Source organism: Drosophila ananassae, chromosome 3R (genome assembly GCF_017639315.1).
Source record: "Drosophila ananassae strain 14024-0371.13 chromosome 3R, ASM1763931v2, whole genome shotgun sequence".
In the NCBI taxonomy this organism is placed as follows: domain Eukaryota; kingdom Metazoa; phylum Arthropoda; class Insecta; order Diptera; family Drosophilidae; genus Drosophila; species Drosophila ananassae.
In genome coordinates this window covers 14,994,272-15,012,490 of record NC_057930.1, presented here as the reverse complement: position 1 = coordinate 15,012,490, position 18,219 = coordinate 14,994,272, and the positions used below count along the sequence as shown (strand labels likewise).

General features: G+C 44.7%; 2 protein-coding genes across 2 annotated transcripts; one reads left to right on the top strand and one right to left on the bottom strand.

Annotated features, from left to right (window-relative positions):
• Positions 1-286: 286 nt before the first annotated feature.
• Positions 287-1,552, top strand: LOC6498515 (thioredoxin reductase-like selenoprotein T homolog CG3887). Its single transcript, XM_001962944.4, has 2 exons — positions 287-522; positions 595-1,552. The coding sequence occupies exons 1-2, from the start codon at positions 377-379 to the stop codon at positions 1,043-1,045; spliced, it is 597 nt and encodes a 198-aa protein (XP_001962980.1). The 5' UTR covers positions 287-376; the 3' UTR covers positions 1,046-1,552.
• A 202-nt stretch (positions 1,553-1,754) lies between these two features.
• LOC6496989 (collagen alpha-1(IV) chain) lies at positions 1,755-18,163 on the bottom strand. The gene is made up of 9 exons (XM_014905978.3): positions 17,980-18,163; positions 17,653-17,845; positions 8,152-8,334; positions 8,045-8,089; positions 5,376-7,986; positions 3,397-5,314; positions 3,219-3,333; positions 2,933-3,156; positions 1,755-2,872 (listed from the first exon to the last, which is right to left on the bottom strand). Exons 2-9 carry the CDS (start codon positions 17,740-17,742, stop codon positions 2,092-2,094), a joined length of 5,967 nt encoding a protein of 1,988 aa, XP_014761464.1. The 5' UTR covers positions 17,743-17,845; positions 17,980-18,163; the 3' UTR covers positions 1,755-2,091.
• Positions 18,164-18,219: the final 56 nt, after the last annotated feature.

Below are 18,219 nucleotides of genomic sequence, written 5' to 3'. Positions count from 1 at the left end.
ACATAGTGCTTAAACATAGTACTAAAAGCAACTGAATGAACAAAAATTGTAATCTGTGTATGTTTTAGTAATTGTTTTTAATAAAACAATATTAAAAAGTATATTCCACTTTCATTATCATTATTATCATAATACCTTTTAATTATGGCTTATTCAAGGCTAGTTCTGAAAATTTAAAATAGATTACTTATAATTAAGCTTCTAACATTTAAATAAAATAATTATTTATTTAAAAAAAAAAGAGTAGCCAACACTGTCAATTGAATTCACCCCGAAACGTGGACATTGTCAACATGGCATTTGCCAACACTGAAGCAAAGTGTGAACAACAATTCTATTCGACATTTGAGAGAGAAAAATTAAAATAAACCACACAATGGAATCCCTTACTGGTAGAAACGTGGCCTTGCTGGTACTATGTCTCTGCGCTGGATACGCCCTGGTGGTCGCCGACGGCGACAAGGAGATACCGGCCACGAAATTGGGACAAAACATTGCGCCGACGATGACTTTTCTTTACTGGTGAGGATTATGCGGGGTAATTAGCATATCAAACATTGAACTCTGAACATACGTGTTTCTCTCGCCCATTAGCTACTCCTGCGGCTACCGCAAGGCCTTCGAGGACTATGTTAACATTTTGGTCGAGAAGTACCCACAGATCCAGGTGCACGGGGCTCATTACGATCCTCCCGGCCTGAACTATTACCTCTCGAAGATTATATTTGCATTGAAGATCACGATTATTGTGTCGGTGGTATCGGCAGTTAGTCCGTTCACCTTCCTTGGGTTCAACACACCCAGCTGGTGGAGCCATCTGCAGTCGAACAAGATTTATGCCTGCATGATGATCTTCTTTCTGGGCAACATGCTCGAGGGTCAGCTGATCTCGTCGGGAGCATTTGAGATAACATTGAATGACGTGCCGGTATGGTCAAAGTTACAAACGGGCCGCTTTCCAGCGCCCGAGGTTCTATTCCAGATCATCGACAATCATCTGCAGTTTAACGAAAAGGTTCAGGAGAATCCTGACTTTGTTAAATAATAGTGGACAAAGGAGGAGGCGGGAACAGAACAGCCGGTCAACACCAAATAGCCATGCGGCTCTGATCCTCTGTTAACTATAGGCTCTTGTCCCAATATACCCTAGTTAGCCGTATCTCTCTGTTTCACCCAACAAAAAAACCCTTTAGCCTACTGTACACCAAATGTAACTTTGTATTCCTGTATTCCGTTTAAAAGCTTAAGTGTACTGTATTTGTGTTTTTGAGTAGCCGCCAGTCGTGTAAATCGAAAGCATATAGATAAGAACATAAAGGACACAACAACTCCCTATCGGGTCCTGGTCCCAGAGGTACATCTACCGAATACAAGCTGCATACAATCAAAAATATGGTCGGCCAGCCTCACGTGAAGATGTACCTCTGCCTTAGCCTTTACGAGATTTGTAATGTTACTTGTTAGTGGGGGAGCAAACTGATTACATTCGGATATGTAAAACCTTTTTCAAATTGTAATAAAAATAAATTCGCTCGTCAGACTTGAAACCAAACAATATTGTGTTTAAATTTTTGGAAAATACTTGGGAACAAGTATATTTTTTGGTGAAGATGTTATCGGAAGATGTCTATTTATTGGTGGTCTACTGATAAGCCTATTCCTGATAAGATTTGCTAGCCATATGCTCTATAGTACAGACTCTACATCCACCATTTTATGTAATTTTTTGAAATCAAAGTTAGACAATTTTAAAGTGCATTTGTTTTATGTTGTGTACATTTTATTTATCAAAAAACTGGGTTTTGTTTTTGGTTTTTGTTACGTTTACATTAATTCCATCAGAGTCGCAAGACATTCTTTCGTTGCTATGCAGGCAGTGGATACTCCTCGCGTCCTCTACTATGATATTCCTTTTTTTTTCGGCACTGTGACACTTTGTGTTAGATTGCAACTCCACAGAAAATGGCACTTACTAGGTGGTTATGGTTGTTGGTTTTGGTTTCATTTGTTTTTGGTTTTGGATCGTTATCGTTATCGTGATAGGATAGCAATAGACTTAAGACAAAAATTTAACTGCTACTTAGTGAAAATCTATGGGGCGATGGTGTCCTCGCGCGTGCGCCGACGGTACGTACGGGAGTCACCTTGGCGGGCGTACTCATTGTAGTTCTGGGGAGCCGGGCGTCTCTGGGCCTGGTTGTACCTGCCGCTATAGTAGTTGCTGGGCGCCTGGGAGTACGGTTGCCTGTTGCCGTCGTAAGTGCGGTAGTTCGATGCAGCGGGGTTTCGCGGATCAGTGCTCCAGCTGGAGCCTGATGACCATGCGCCTGTGTTGGATCCGGGGCTTGCATTGGAGCCGGGTCTGTTGTTGGATGACCAGCTGGAACTGGATCCAGGGCTAGCATTGGATGACCAGCTTGATCCGGATCCAGGGCTAGGATTGGATGACCAGCTTGAGCCGGATCCAGGGCTAGGATTGGATGACCAGCTTGAGCTGGATCCAGGGGTAGGATTGGATGACCAGCTAGAGCCAGATCCAGGGCTTGGATTGGATGACCAGCTTGATCCAGATCCAGGGCTAGCATTGGATGACCAGCTTGATCCAGATCCAGGGCTAGCATTGGATGACCAGCTAGAGCCAGCTCCACCACTTCCACCCGAAGACCAGCCAGAGCCAGAGCCAGATCCAGATCCGGAATTGCCACCGGCTCCGCCACCAGATGACCAACTAGAGCTGAAGCCAGGTCCTCCTCCAGACGAGCGCGATTCGCCGGCAGGGTCGTAGCTCGATCCTAATGACCAGGACGAGGAAGTCCTCTGGACCACAGTACGGGTTATAAAGGCGTCACCGCGACGACGGCAGACTGTGCACCTGCAAGTCAAATTCTCTTAAAAAAAGTGTCAATTTTTCAGGATAATGGGGAAGACGCACCTGCTTATCTTGCTGGTCGGGTCGGCCTTCAGGGTCTGCTGGCGTGGCTTACTGAACTGATCCTGTTCCTCGATTACCGAGAGCCAGAAGGAAGCCAGAGCATCGTAGTAGTTGCAGCGTCCATGGCCATGGCACTCAATCACCGGTTGGGCACGGAAGTCCTCCAAACAGGAGCCCGGGGAGACGAGGTCTTGGCCAACACCTCCAGTGTTATCCAAGGTGGTCTGAAAATAGTTTATACAACAATGAAATATTACTTATTAAGTAATTATTGTTATATCCTTACCATGTAGTAACTGTAACCAGTCCACATCTCCTCCCAGCCGCCAGGACACTCCGGAATGGACATGGACTGTGAGTGCAAGGCGATGACCCGCGTGGATGTCTCGCAAACCGCGCAACTGAATGACATAAAAGATTAGAGAATATAATTAAAATTATAATGTGCTAAGGCATGATCCTACCGGGAAATGTATTTCATGAGGTCCTTGGACTCGATGGGGGCCATGGTCATCGGCATGGGCTCGGCGGTGGACAGCCACAAGCTGTCGTCGTTGTTCTGGGCATAGTTGCACACGTTGTTCAGATCGCAGAGCATGTACGGCATGGTGGTGAACTTCATCATGCAGGAGCCGGACTGACCCAGATCCTGGCCAACAGCACGACTGGCAGCAACGTTACCGGATAGGGAGTAGCCCTCCCACAACAGATTCGTGTTGGCGGGACACTGGGGTACGTTGACGGATTGCGAGTGGCGGGTGAAGATGAAGCCACGGCTCTTTGGCGGCGGTGGTGGTGGAGCCGGATCTCCGGGTGCTCCGGGCCTACCGGTGAGACCAGTGCGACCAGTCAGACCGATGGCACCCTGGTCACCGCGGGGTCCTTGGGGACCATCGGCACCAGTATAGCCCACTTCTCCTTGATCACCCATGTAGCCCTTGGCGCCTCTATAGCCGATGTATCCCTCCAATCCAGGAGCTCCGGTTTCACCGCGCTGGCCCTTGAAGCCATCTATTCCGGGTTCGCCTCGGTCGCCTTGGCGAGCGAAGGAGTACGAGAATGTCTCTCCCGGCTGACCCTTCACGCCCGCCAGACCGTCCACGCCGTCAACGCCTCCCCAACCGATCTCTCCTGTAAGGCCTCGGGGTCCTTGTGGTCCTGCGCGGCCGTACTGACCCGGACGACCGGGGTAGCCTGGCTCACCCTTGGGTCCGTCGGGTCCAGAAACTCCCTGGTAGCCAACATCTCCAATGTCGCCCTGCATGCCCCAAACGGTATAGCCTGGCTCTCCCTTCTGGCCCTGAAGACCTTGACTGCCGCGTTCTCCTTGAACGCCCGCTAATCCATACGAGCCTGGGCGTCCGGGTGCTCCTGGCGCTCCCGCATCACCTTGCGGACCAGGAGGACCTTGGATCTCGGGTCCTTGGTGGCCAATGGCACCATTCCTTCCGTACTCTCCTTGTTCACCGGGAGCTCCTTTCTGGCCCGGGCGTCCTGGGCGACCGGGACGTCCATCGTATCCTGCATCACCATCCAAGCCTCGTTCGGCCGTCAGCTGTATGCCTGGCAGACCTCGGTATCCCCTGTCACCTTGAACGCCCTTGAGTCCTGGACTACCATCTAAGCCTGGATATCCGACGGGACCAATATCTCCTCTTTCGCCCTTTGCGCCCGGAAGTCCGATGAATCCGACCAGGCCGATATCACCCTGCTCGCCCTGGGCTCCCTCGTATCCACGATCTCCGGGGAAGCCGCGGTAGAGATAACGATCACCCAAGTTCTCCACACGTCCGGGATAGCCGATTTCTCCTTCGTCGCCAGGCAGTCCTTGGGGACCCTGGATGCCGGGTGGGCCTTGAGGACCTTGGTTTCCGGGAAGTCCATTCAGACCGTAAATTCCATCGTCACCCTTTTCTCCTTTAGGTCCGGTGGGTCCATCGGGTCCACGTTCTCCAACTGCACCCTTGAGACCAGGAGTACCGTTGCGTCCACGATATCCCGGCACTCCGATAGATCCTGGAGCACCTCGAATACCGGCTTGACCAGCGAAGCCACGATCACCGCGCTGACCCTTCAAACCGTAGCGACCATTAAGTCCATCCCGTCCTGGATTTCCCGGCTCTCCCTTGCGACCGATGGGACCTTCCAACGCCTCGGGTGAATCACCAGGCTGTCCTCGCAATCCCTTAGCTCCCGGAGCTCCTATGTAGCCTTGTAGTCCAGGGTAGCCGGGCTCACCAGCATCTCCCTTGATGCCGCTGTAAGCGGCAGCGCCCTTTACTCCCGGATAACCGGGTACACCTCTATCTCCACGCACTCCCTTGATACCGGGACGTCCATGGGATCCGGGATATCCAAACGGTCCAATGTCGCCAGTGAGACCTGTATTGGAAGGTATTATGTTTTTGGGACTTGCGATTGTTGTATAAAAATGTAATCTCACCTTTTGGACCCAGATCACCGACAGCTCCACGTGGTCCAATGTCACCAGGTCGTCCATCTGCTCCAATCTCACCACGATCACCGTTCTCGCCGACCATTCCCGGCAATCCTCCGATTCCGGGGCTACCTGGGTAGCCTGCTACTCCCGGGTTGCCCAAAGGTCCACGCAAGCCGGTCAAACCGATGCTGCCCTTGACGCCACTTCCGCCGAAAGGTCCTTGGACGCCAAAATCTCCCTTCTGGCCCTTAGTGCCATGAAGAGCGATGCTTCCGCTTCGACCGGGTTGACCTGCAGGGCCGGGAGGGCCGACCAAGTAGTCACCACGTTGACCCTTATTGCCGGGAAGGCCGGTCAGTCCGGTAGCGCCGTACGGTCCCACCTCACCTTTCTGTCCCTTAAGACCTCGAATGCCTGGAGCTCCGTATTGGCCCGCCAAACCGACGTCTCCAGGGTAGCCCTTCACTCCCACTCGACCGGGTATACCCATGTCTCCGGGTATAACCGATTGTCCTGGCTCACCACGCTGGCCCTTGTATCCAGGATTGCCGTCCGTTCCAGGTTCGCCATCCATGCCGGGCTCTCCGGGAGCGCCCTGCAGTCCATAGTCACCGGGAATGCCTGGATAGCCCTTGGCTCCAACTGGTCCTTCGATTGTGTCACCAACCGGTCCTTGGTCACCAAACTCGCCTTCGATTCCGACATCTCCGTCGTCGCCCTTTTGACCTCTAAAGCCGGGCAGTCCGGGGAATCCAAAGTCACCACGTTCACCCCTGTTGTCAATAATCTCTCCGGGATGTGGCTCACCCTTGTCGCCCTTGAAGCCGCGTTCTCCGTCGTCACCACGATCGCCTCGGCGACCGTTGCGACCCGCATCACCGACCAATCGTTGCTTGGGGACTGAAGGCGTGACACCGGGCTTTCCATCGACTCCATTACGTCCGGGACGTCCATCGATGCCGGGCCTTCCAGTGTCGCCGTAATCGCCTCGCAGACCGGGCTCACCACGAGCACCTTGACTGCCGGGGAAGCCGTTCAATCCCTGGTCTCCATCCAATCCCTGTACTCCACGAGCACCGAAATCGCCATCGTCACCCCTTTCTCCTTTAACCAGGTTACCAATGGTTATAATTACTCCGGCACGACCCTTAGCTCCGATCGCTCCAGGTTCACCGGGAATACCAGGCAGTCCTCGAATACCCGGGAAACCGGGTTTACCGGGCTTGCCCTGTGCACCCTTTGGGCCACGGGCACCGGTGATGCCGATCAGGCCACGGTTGCCATGAGTTCCTGGATAACCGGTGTCACCCTCCTGGCCTCGTGTACCCCGAGGTCCGGCATGACAGATGCCACAGTCGTCGCCTCGCAGACCCTTGTCACCGGGATAGCCTCGATAGCCAGGCAGGCCATCATCACCGGGACGGCCACGCAATCCGGGTGGACCCTGGGCACCCCTGGGCCCCGTAATGTTGTAGCCCTCGCCAGGCAAACCCTTGTCTCCGGGCAAGCCGACTTCTCCACGCTCGCCACGATATCCATACATTCCAGGCTGGCCATTCAATCCGGGTTGACCCTTTTGTCCGATCAAGTTGAGGCCAGAATCGCCGTGCAGTCCGGTGCGTCCGATTGGTCCCACCTCTCCGGGAGGACCCTGAGGCCCAGGAGGACCCATCAGACCGTAATCACCAGCCTCTCCTCGTTCACTGCGTCCGGGAGGGCCGCGATTTCCGCTCAATCCCTCGTCTCCTGGCTGGCCGGCGGGTCCTTGTGGTCCGCGGCGTCCCTGCTTGCCGGGCACTCCGTTCAAGCCGCGTGGTCCCTCCGGTCCCAGATCACCCTGAGGACCGATCGGGCCGGGTAGCGACTGGCTAAGAGTGGGGTCGTAGATACCGGGTGGTCCTTGGGGTCCCTGGATACCGGGGGTGCCGTCGAAGCCGTCCTCACCCCTATCACCGGGCCTACCGTCGATTCCATTCTGACCGTCGTATCCGGGGGCACCTTTAACGCCCTTATTACCGGGGACACCAGACTCTCCATCCTTGCCGGGCTTGCCACGCTCTCCGGGCTCTCCTATATCACCACGACCGCCGGGCAGTCCATTTCGTCCGAAGGGACCACGTTCTCCAGCCGGTCCAACTGGTCCATCCACACCACGCTTGCCCATGTATCCCTTGTAGCCCTTTTGGGACGAGTCAGAGGTCAGTGCTCCGGGCTCTCCCTCGCCGGGCTCACCCTTCTCACCGGGTGTGCCCTGGTAGCTGTAGTTCGTCTCCAATGGCTCGCCAGTGTCGCCCTTGACGCCCTGGTAGCCGCGGTCACCCTTCTCACCCTCCATGCCCGCGAAACCGGTGTCACCTTTCTGGCCGCGATCGCCCTCGAATCCAGGCGGTCCTTGGGTGCCGTCCTGACCGCGCTCACCGCGGGTACCCTTGGTGCCCTTCGAATTGATGCCGCCCTCGCCGGCATCACCAGGTGCTCCCGCATTACCCGGAGCACCCATCTGACCATGCTTTCCATTTTCGCCGGGCTTGCCGGGTTCGCCCATCGATCCTGGCCGTCCATCGCAGCCGTCGATACCACGGGGTCCTGAAGGACCGTCCTCGCCGGGAATACCCTTTATAGATTATTTCGGGATTATTTTTTAGAACTTTTTTAGTTTAAAAGTAACTTACTCTATTACCAGGAATACCGGGTTGTCCTTGTGGTCCACTCTCACCCTGAAAATTTTCAATAATTTGTTTTGTTGTTTTTTTTTATATATCCTTTAAAGCCAACTTACACGATGTCCTTTTTCGCCTACTCCGCCGTATTCGCCAACATCACCCTTTTCGCCAAGTCGGCCGGGTGGTCCGTATGGTCCCGTGTCGCCAGGTGCTCCCTCCAGTCCGATGACTCCAAAGGGCCCGATGGCGCCCTGTCGTCCTTTGATGCCTTTGCAGTCACATACTGTTGTGTTACATTCCTGGAATAAAGATCACAAAGTTAGGTCCTCAGTTAGTTTGGACTTGGACTTTTCTTGGACTAATATTTTTGCAAAAAAAAAGTAATTCAATTGGGAATAAGGCACTCTCTTGATTGCCCCTGATTGGGACTCTCGTTTAGGGAATCAAAGTTGTCAGAATCAATTCGTTCTATATTCATTAGACCAACTTTGATCTATTCTTTTTTTTATCACAGGGACTTCTTGGAAATAGAAATAAGAAATGCTAGCAGATTCCTTCAAATCTGGCATTTATCCATAGGTTTAATGCTCGCATAAACGCAATGACCTTCGACTCGTAATATCTATGCTCTGTGATTTCGTGAAATTCCTTCTCATAACAAAAAATCGGGCTCGGTTTTATCCAGAAAATCAACAACAATAATAATTGCAGTATTTTGCAGCTGCATTTGTGCAGTTTTTCCCCGCTTTAATTGCACTGCTTCCGTTCGCAATGAGATAATCTTCCATAGTTGCTGAGTGTTTTTTCACTTTTGCTTAGTCAATTGAGCGAGTGCATAGAGCAAGCTCAGTGGACCTCGCCCTGAAGTTGGCCCGAAGACTGCCAGGGACCGTGGGGGTGGGTCTGTTTTGGGCACCACATTCAACGCATTTTTAACCCAATTAATGTGCATCCATAAACACGAATGCAATTCGGTTAAAAACTCAATTATCTGGAATATTTCAAATTATGAAATCACTTTGCAATTCACCTGTGAGGTAGGTTGAAGTTGAACACCTTTATGGCCATTTCATAATATTTAATATACATTTTTTTTGGCTAGAATTCTTGTTGCGGCTTCCTCATTGATGTCAGAGCATAAACATCCTTAATTTGCTTTGTTTATTAATAGAATTGACATAATTTCATGTTGGTTAAAAGTCGGAAAAATTATGGCCAGTGCTCGTTCAAGTTTTATATTCTGAATGTTTCTCCAAAAATAAAAAACAATTTAAAGAAAAGAAGGAAAAAAAAACTGCACACATGTTGCACGTATGTGTTGAGATTTGAATTTTTTTTGGTTTTGTGTATATTTTCTAAATATCTTTGCATTTGAAAAATATATGTTTAATTGTTTGCTGGATGAAACAAATTAGTGTCAAATGTTTTGGCCAATTTTGCTGATTTACAAATAGCGAAAAAAATCTGTTTATGAGATTCCGGTTTTGAAGAAGACCGGCAGCCGGCAGCGACATCTCCGGAGTTCAAAGCCCCAAAATGTGAAAAAAAAAAAACAAGGGGAAGAGACATCCTCCGCGAATGGATTCCCAGAAGTAAACTTTTGACTTGCAGGAGATCAAACCATCTGTTAACTAAATATTCACATCACCGAATCATTCGAAATCCCGAAACGAGAACGTGAAAAGTAAACAATACTGAAACTAGAAAATCACAAAAAAAAAATTTGAATATAAGACTATGCGGTGAACCAGAAGATGCTGTGATGTTTGTACCATCGAATCGAAGAAAAAGATTCAAGAAACTGCAGATACGAAAATAAAATCCAACGAACCCCACCTCAGATTGGGGCGGCGATGCAGGTGCAGGTGGCGAGAAACAATTGCACTCGATTGCTGGAAATACCAAAAGCTGTGCTAGAAACTGTGTGAGAAATATTGAAATGCTTTTATTAGCCAGCCGAAGATTTGAAAAATATACATGCTTACCGAGAAAGTAAGGCACATCGATCAAGTCTTTTGTTTCACAGCCAAAAACACATTCCTTCAATTGAAATGGAAATTGAAATTGGCTTGGAAACCACCATCGAATTTCATTCAATCAATTGCAAAATTCAAAAAGAAACATAAGGAATCCTCAATCTCGTATGACACGAAAATAAATTCAGAAAAAACATATATATTTTGTGAAGTGAAGTGAGGATTGTTGCGGTAACACGTTGAAAAGTGACAGCACTGCAATTTCCTTGAACTTGACACTGGGCAAGGCAATACTTGTGAATCCACATGTAAATATATGCTCTATATATGTACACCCAGGTCCATATATGGGCCACTGCCACTTCCACACATATATATATTTTTTTTGATTTTTTTTGATTTTTTTTTATTTTTTTTGATGGCACCACTGCCAGACAACGCACTACTGAGTGGCGTCGTTGAGCCAAGAGCCACTCAAAAAAAAAAAAAAATGGGGGAAAGGGTTGGCTGTTCTGTTTGATTGCCGCCAAAAAAAAATTGGAAAAAAAATGCAACTGCACTGTGCTTATTTCACATATGCACCCGATTCCGTTGATGTCAGCAAAGGAGCCACTGACTCTGGGAATATTTCCAAAAAAAAAATTCTTTTAACCGAATTCCTGAATGGGCACGCGTTTTTGAGGAAATTACTTGAACAGGTATTAGGTGTCTTTTATTTATTCACATAAAATGGGTTAAGTATTTAACAAAGTTAAGGTATTTTTAAGTTTTAAAATATTTAATTATCAAATATGTAATTATAGTGGATAGAAAACTATCTAAGTTAGAGGGTTTTGTCATCAGAGCTCGTCATCTTAAGTTTCTTAAACTATTCCATGACTATTAAATATTAATATAGTATCTGTTTTATAAACTTTAGGGTTTTATACATTAGTATTTTCTATAATCAAGTATTATAAGCTCTATATAAATATACTGATTTAAATTTTTACAATTAATATCAAATTTCTAAGCTTTCACCTCCAAAGTAGGCTATAGTTTTTTTCAAAAATGAAGATCAATAGGATTTGTTTGTAAAATTAATAAATAAAGGCTTTATGAATATAAAATGTTGATTAAAATGTAATAAATTAGTTAAAGTTTGATTATCCACCTAAATTAAAGCCCAGAAATCTTAACTATTATCCAAAAACAATCATTAAAACCGAGCACCACAAACCCCCGCCAAAAATAAATATCTCATGAGAGCCAGATATTTGTTGGCCCATATAGAACACCTTTTGCACCACTGTGTCTCGAAATTCTACCCGTTAGTCTATACATATATACGGATATATACACACTCACTCGGAGGTAACTGGGAGGCGGTGGTGAGTGTGTCAGTGGCGCGCACTTAAGCGCATTTGCAAATGTTAACGCCAATTGTCCCAGTTGCCGGGACAGTTCCGCCCCACTCCGCCCATACAACCCAACCGAATGCATGGTTTAAGGTCAAAGCTAGGCCTCCGCTAGAGATCCCAGTCCAGATGATATATATCTGGCATATATCCATCTATCTGGCGCGACAATTGGGCACACCCACCCACGCTAATCGCCGCACAAGCGAAAATATATGTATCAGTACCGGGCACAGACAATAAGAGATGATGTTTCTGGGATCCAGAATGCAAGTCCATTGGCCCCAGTCTGGGGTCCTGGTCTTGAGTATCTGATGTCAGTAGTCGGGGGGAGGCAGTGCTAACTCCAAGTCTTTCCTTCGAAGTGCAAGCGATATCTTATGGAGTTGTGAAGTTCTGAAGTTATTCAGGGAATGCAGAGCACAGCGAAATGTCTCTCCAAGTGGACGGGTTATTATCTAAAGAAAGAGTAGGCAAGATCGTCTGGTAATCTGGTGGCCTGCCCTGCCATGCCCTGCCTTGCCCTGCCCGGATGTGGAATACAAAAATATTATAATTATAAGAATGTCATCATTTATTTACTGATAAGCCAGGAAAGATTTTAAAACCCAAGCTCGAATTTAATTTAGCATTAAAATATATTTTGTGATTCTATATAGAATATAAAAATAATCTTGGCATATTCTTTCATTGATGGACAAAGGGGTTATCTGTTGCAGACCATCCCTCCATCAGTTATGCTCTTTGTTGCCAAGTAGGCTATAGAATCCATGGCTCAGATACAGATACAGATACTAATTGTTAGTTATAGAAATAGAGGATCCTTCGGTGCGTCAGAATTGACCCAATTTGCCAAGTCGAACAACACGCGCCATCAATCAACAGTGTTCTCCATGCCGTGGCATGGAGTGGAGTGGGAACTTGCAGCAGTGGCATAGTGGCATCTCGGCAGCAATAACAAAAACAAATCACTTGTAAAATATGCCTCATAAACGTTTTAAAAACTGCATGCAACAATGAAGGCACGAATCTAAAATTATGTAGTAGACCTGGATATGCTGACTGAGAAGTTTTCTGACAACAAGAAAAAATTTAAGAAGGATCTGCTGAAGAATCTTTTGGACATTTAATTTTATTAATAGCTATAATTAAGTATTAAATATTAATTAAATAAATACATAAAACTTCAGTTAGTTTAGAAACCACCTTTCAAGAACCATTAATCTTTAAAAATTATTATATTTTAAATTCAAAAAACCTACATATGTTTCAATAAAAAAATTAAATTACCTTTCTGGAATGCCTCAGTTATGGCCTTTGACTTCAAACAACTTTTAGTGGCTCACTCACTTCCCATAAAAGCAATTTCATTGAGCATGCAACCCAATTGGAAGTGGGGATGTGGAACAAAAGTGCCAGATTCATTGCAAGTTGCAACATTCCAGGCCATGGATTTGACTCAATGCGTCAGTCGAAAACCTCCCATTGTGGGGCATTAGTACAGGGTAGCAGTATAAAAATTGTATATGGGGCAACATATGAGCAACGTGTGATTGACATGAAAAAAAAAAGACGGACCCCCCTGCCATGCCCCTTTATCCACTGAGAGCATAATGAATGCACATCTGGACGGGCGCACTTGCAGCATGACATCATTTTTTTTTGCATTTCGCTTGACATCATATGGAAAAAGATGCAGAACTTGGGGAGTACACACACATATGGAATATGGAACCCACCCACGCACTCCACCAAGGAGGTGGAGGTGGAGGAGGAGGAGGAGGTCCATAAATGAGCAAAACAATCGCAGTTGGGCCATTTAAGTGCTAGGTTATGGCATCATTGCACATAATTGTTTGGACACAAGCCTGACAGATGATAATTAATTGCCGGCCACTCAAATTAACATTGAAATTGATGGACATGGAGCTGTCAAAACGATCGCCTATGAGGCGATGGGCGATAAGGAAGCGCCAACTGATTCATTTGACCTGACCACTGCACCTGCTTTTATTTCTTAACAAATAATATTGCAAGTAAACTGCATTTCAAATAGATTGTTTTTTCAGCATTTTTAGATTACATTTTTTAGATTAAATGACAAATTACTGATCCCAAAATCTTTTAGGATACAAGTTCTTAACGGATTCTTTCATAGTTACATCAAAAAAAATTTGAAAAATAATGATCGAAAATGGTTATGCCAGATTTTGAAAGAGATATACGGGAAATCGATCCACGAATTTTTTATGGTACACTGCTTAAGAATCGGAAGGATATTAGCAGAGGTATAGTATAGTCCAATTAGTGCGCTCCCCACGATTTTCGATTTTAAAAGGTGATCCTCCCGAATAATTCGAAAAAAAATCGATCGAAAATGTTGATGCCAGGTTCTGATACAGATATAAAGAGAATCGATCCACGAATCTTTAAAGGTAACCTGTTTGAAAATCGGATAGATATTGACAGAGATATAGCCATCCCAAGGGGCCATAATTGGAGAATCGATTTACATGCCATTATGGTGGAATAAAGTTTATAAGAACTTAAAAATAAAAAAAAAACTAAAACCTCTATGAGTTCTATACCTTCTCCACTTTTCCCTTTAAATTTTTGCAATAAAATAAACCTAGTTTATTAAATCCAATCAAACATCGTTCAGTTATCAACTTAATGGTTTTCTGTTTCAATATTTTTCCAATAATTCAGACAATCAAAAGTCTGGAAAGTTAACTTAGAAAGCTGGACTCTGGGTGAAATGTGAATACGAATAAAGGGAATTTATTTTTAGCAATGACGTTACATGTTTGCTGTTTGAAATGGAATCTCAGCAACGGGCACACAGCCACCGACAGTTTTTATTAAGTGTATAGTGTCTAAATATATGTATAAAGTTCAGCTGCTCTAATGAATATCAATTCCATAAGCCTGTCCGACTGTCCAAGTGCCAAGTAGAACTGATAACATGGAAAAAAGGAGAACAACGAGCTGCAGTTATGAGACAGATGACTGATAACCCAATTTCATGAGTTTCTTCAGCTCTTCGCTCATAAATAATCGTTTCAATTTACAAAATTCATTACAGAGTCGACTGCTACTAAGTGGTTGGGTCCTCCATCCATATCGCTCATACAACATGTTGTACACACACATACACACACACACACACTTTTAAGAAGAGACTTCGCATAATTTCCGCATTCAGTTGCAGATAAATAAATAATTGAGTCAAATTGAAATGCAACTCGCCAAACAATTCAACTCAAGCACGCAAATAAACTTCCACAAAGACCAAGTCCAGCAATAAGATGATGTTGTTGTTCTTGGGCGGTCCAGAGTAGAGTGTTAATTCCCATTTGGCCCCGCTCTGTCTGGGGCGATCCGTGGTCAGTGATTTATGCCCGACTCGGGTCAGTTCTGATCAGGATCTCTTCTGGTATAAACAAGAAACCCCTCTAAGAAATTGAAATTATAGATGATCGCGAAGTACAGTGTAAAAAAAATTTGAAATTATAAATATTTTTTTTAAATTATAAACTAAGAAAATAGATTTTTATTTAATTTTAATATCGATAAACTTAAAATATTTATTATTTTCATAATTTTTGCACTTTTTTTTTCTCACAGTGCATCAGGAAAGTTTCTAAAACATACCGAGAGCAGAAGCAGCCGCCGCAGTTTGCAGAAGCAACAACAACAAACAATCGAGCAACTTTCAATTCCAATTTGAAATGGTGCAGAACGTCAAAAGATTGCCGCATCCCTCCCGTTTCCGCCCCAACAGCGGCAGCCCCCCTGAGAAAAAACCCTTCACCGATCACTTAAGTTGCTAATTGTCGGCACTCTCACTCACACACACACACACAACCACATACAAATACTCAATAGCACACTTATGCTCAGACAATAACGGCATTTCCATATATAGCGAGAACAAGTGCATAGGGTGCTGCAGGAGGGGAAGAAGAAAGGGGAGACCCAAAGAGCCGATTTAAAAATGGGATGGGGGTGGTGGGGCTGGGAGCGGACGGAGAGGATGGGCAGCCGCTGATAAAGGCAATTTATCAATATTCATTCATGGAAAAGCCTCAGCTGCAGTTGAAGAAGTTCACTGGGTCTCTCTGTTGTCTGAGTGCTCTAAGTTGGGGGCTGAGTTGGGGCCAATTCTCTCTTAGACTTTAAACAGAAAGCTTCTCTTAAATAATAGTTGATCGGTTTTCTTCTCAGCGGAAAAGGAAATCATTCGAGCCGTCAACTGCTTGCAAAATAGTTTGAGAAGCACTGCTTGAAAATGGTTAACTGGATTGGTAAGTTATTTTTAAAGGTTTTAGGGTCGAAAAGACAAGTACTCTATACTTTAGTAACTTATTTTTAATAAAGAGGACAAAATGAGTTAAAAAATACTAGTTGTTGATAAGAATTTTACATTGTAATTGGTTTTTTATAAATCATTACTAATAAGGAAGCAGTTCACTTCCTGCTTGTAAGATATCTACAGTTACAGTTCTACAATGTCAGGTTTTGACTCATTTTTTTTTATCTTAAAAAAATGGGTTGTAATTTCCCTAGTAACAAAATTAAATTTTAATAAATGCCTCATTTACCCAAAGAGTAACTCGAACAACAGTAGCAATTGAAATCAAGTTTATTAACGTTTTGCGGTTTTTGCTACCAACTCCAACTCCAGGCCACAAGATCTGGGGAGCTCTCACCCGGAATCGGGAATCGGGGAGAGTTGGGGGCAATTGGGGTCTAACTGAGCCAGGGCCCATGGCATTGACCACGTAACCGAGTGCGAAAAGAAGTGCGAATCAAATTACTGAAGTTGTCAAACGAGCTGCACACATTTGTGACGATTTATGATGCCAAACACGTGAGGCGATCATCGCAAAGTAGATCCCATGCCCCCTATGTCATATGCCTTTTTTTTCCAAATCGAGTGCAAAATGGAAATTATTTTGTTTGAAAATCAAAGGCAACAACTTGAAAACGGGCAAAAGTCAGGCCAAGCTGCCTGATAGCCTGTGGGCCTGTGCCTGATCGTCTTCTATTTTTCTGAATTAGAATCTTGAATTTCATGTCGCAATCAGCGGAACATGCTATCAATGCCTCAATGTCGCCAACATAGCAATAAGTCTAATTAAATTTGTAGATCAGCGGGCAGCAGCCCATTTATAAGGCTGATAAGCTGAAAACAAAAACGCCATCTAAAAGTAGGCGCCGCCGGCATGTGTTCTATTTATTTCAATCCCTGCTCTTACGAAATCGCTCTATTCGAGCCAAAAAATACACTTTATCAACATAAAGTGTCGAAAAACGGAAACAATTTAATTATGATTAATTATTTACATAAACAAAGTTTCATAGTTCAATTTTAAAGTGTCTGGAAATTATTTTTCAGTTTTTTCAAAGCAATTTACAAAAATCATTGCCTACACTTGGGGGCAGATATTTAAAGAAAAAGTTAACAAATTATTTGAATTATTTCTGCAACTTTGTTGAAATATATTTAAAACATTTATGAAACGATTACTGATTATTAACAAATTGTAGTCTATAATTATCAAATATAATTAAATTTAATTGCTAACCGGAAACGTTCAATGGCAGAATGCTATGGTCAAAAAATCAAATAATTTGTAGATTAGTAGAGGTTATCATTCTTTATTATCGCTAACCTGAGTGACCCACTAAAATAGGATCGCAAAATAAGTTAATGACATAATCCGTCCCCGAACCCGGCGGGACCCAATTGAACCCACCAATTGAGACTGAGACCGAGTCCCCAAGATTATCGCCCAAAAGGCAAAGAGTTGCAACAGAATCCGCCGGAAATGTGAATATAAATGAAAGAGTGCAGTTTTTTACAATAACAATAGCTGGAATGATTAAGAGCTCAGCTGGAAGTTGACCTAATTTTAGTGGCTTTCTTGATAAATATTAAATAAAAAATAAAACAAAAAATCTTTTTAAATAAATATATGTTTAAGAAAACTGTTTTTAGTGTTTGGGAGTATCAAGTTTGTGTTAAATTATAAAAAAAAATTTAATTTGTAATTAAAGAAAAATTTAAACTTAGAATCTTCTTACAGTTTGACAAGCTCTTTGAATACTACAAACTTGAAAGTTTCCATAAGTTTCTTACAGTTTGAGAAGCATTGTAAGATTAAGAAATTCGACAAAAATTATATTTAATTTAAATATTTTAATTTTATACATTTTGACTTAACCCTTTAAGACTTACCTTTGATGCCTCCGCAAAGGACACAACGCTGGCCAGCAAAACAACGGCGCCCAGCAGACCCGAGAGATGCCGTAGATCTCTGGGTAACATCTTGGATAGGTCCTTTGGTCCTAGCCACAAACTTAATATGTCTCACTTTCCGACTCTCTCTCTCTCTGTCTGTCTGACTCTCTCTCTCAACACACACACGATACTGCGAACGAAATAAACATTAAGTTAGGAAGTTTTCAAAAATTTTCAAAAATATATAATATTTTTTAACATTTATTAAATAGTTAAAAACCGGATAGAAAATAATTTGATGGACAAAAAGTGAATGAAACTAACAGAAAACGCTGATTTGCTGCTGCTGCGATCGTCGGGCACAGCACACTCCCCACATGTGGAGATCGTCAAGCGTTCGAAGTGGAAGTGTTACTAAACACGAGCCCCGCCAAAGAAATTCGAATTCGTTGCCCGCTCGCCACGATCGTCGCCATTCGTGCAACCGATTGCCATTCGGCTCACTAACACACTGCCATTTTGAGCTTTTCAATGTGTGGGTGCGAGACGGCACAGGCCAGGGAC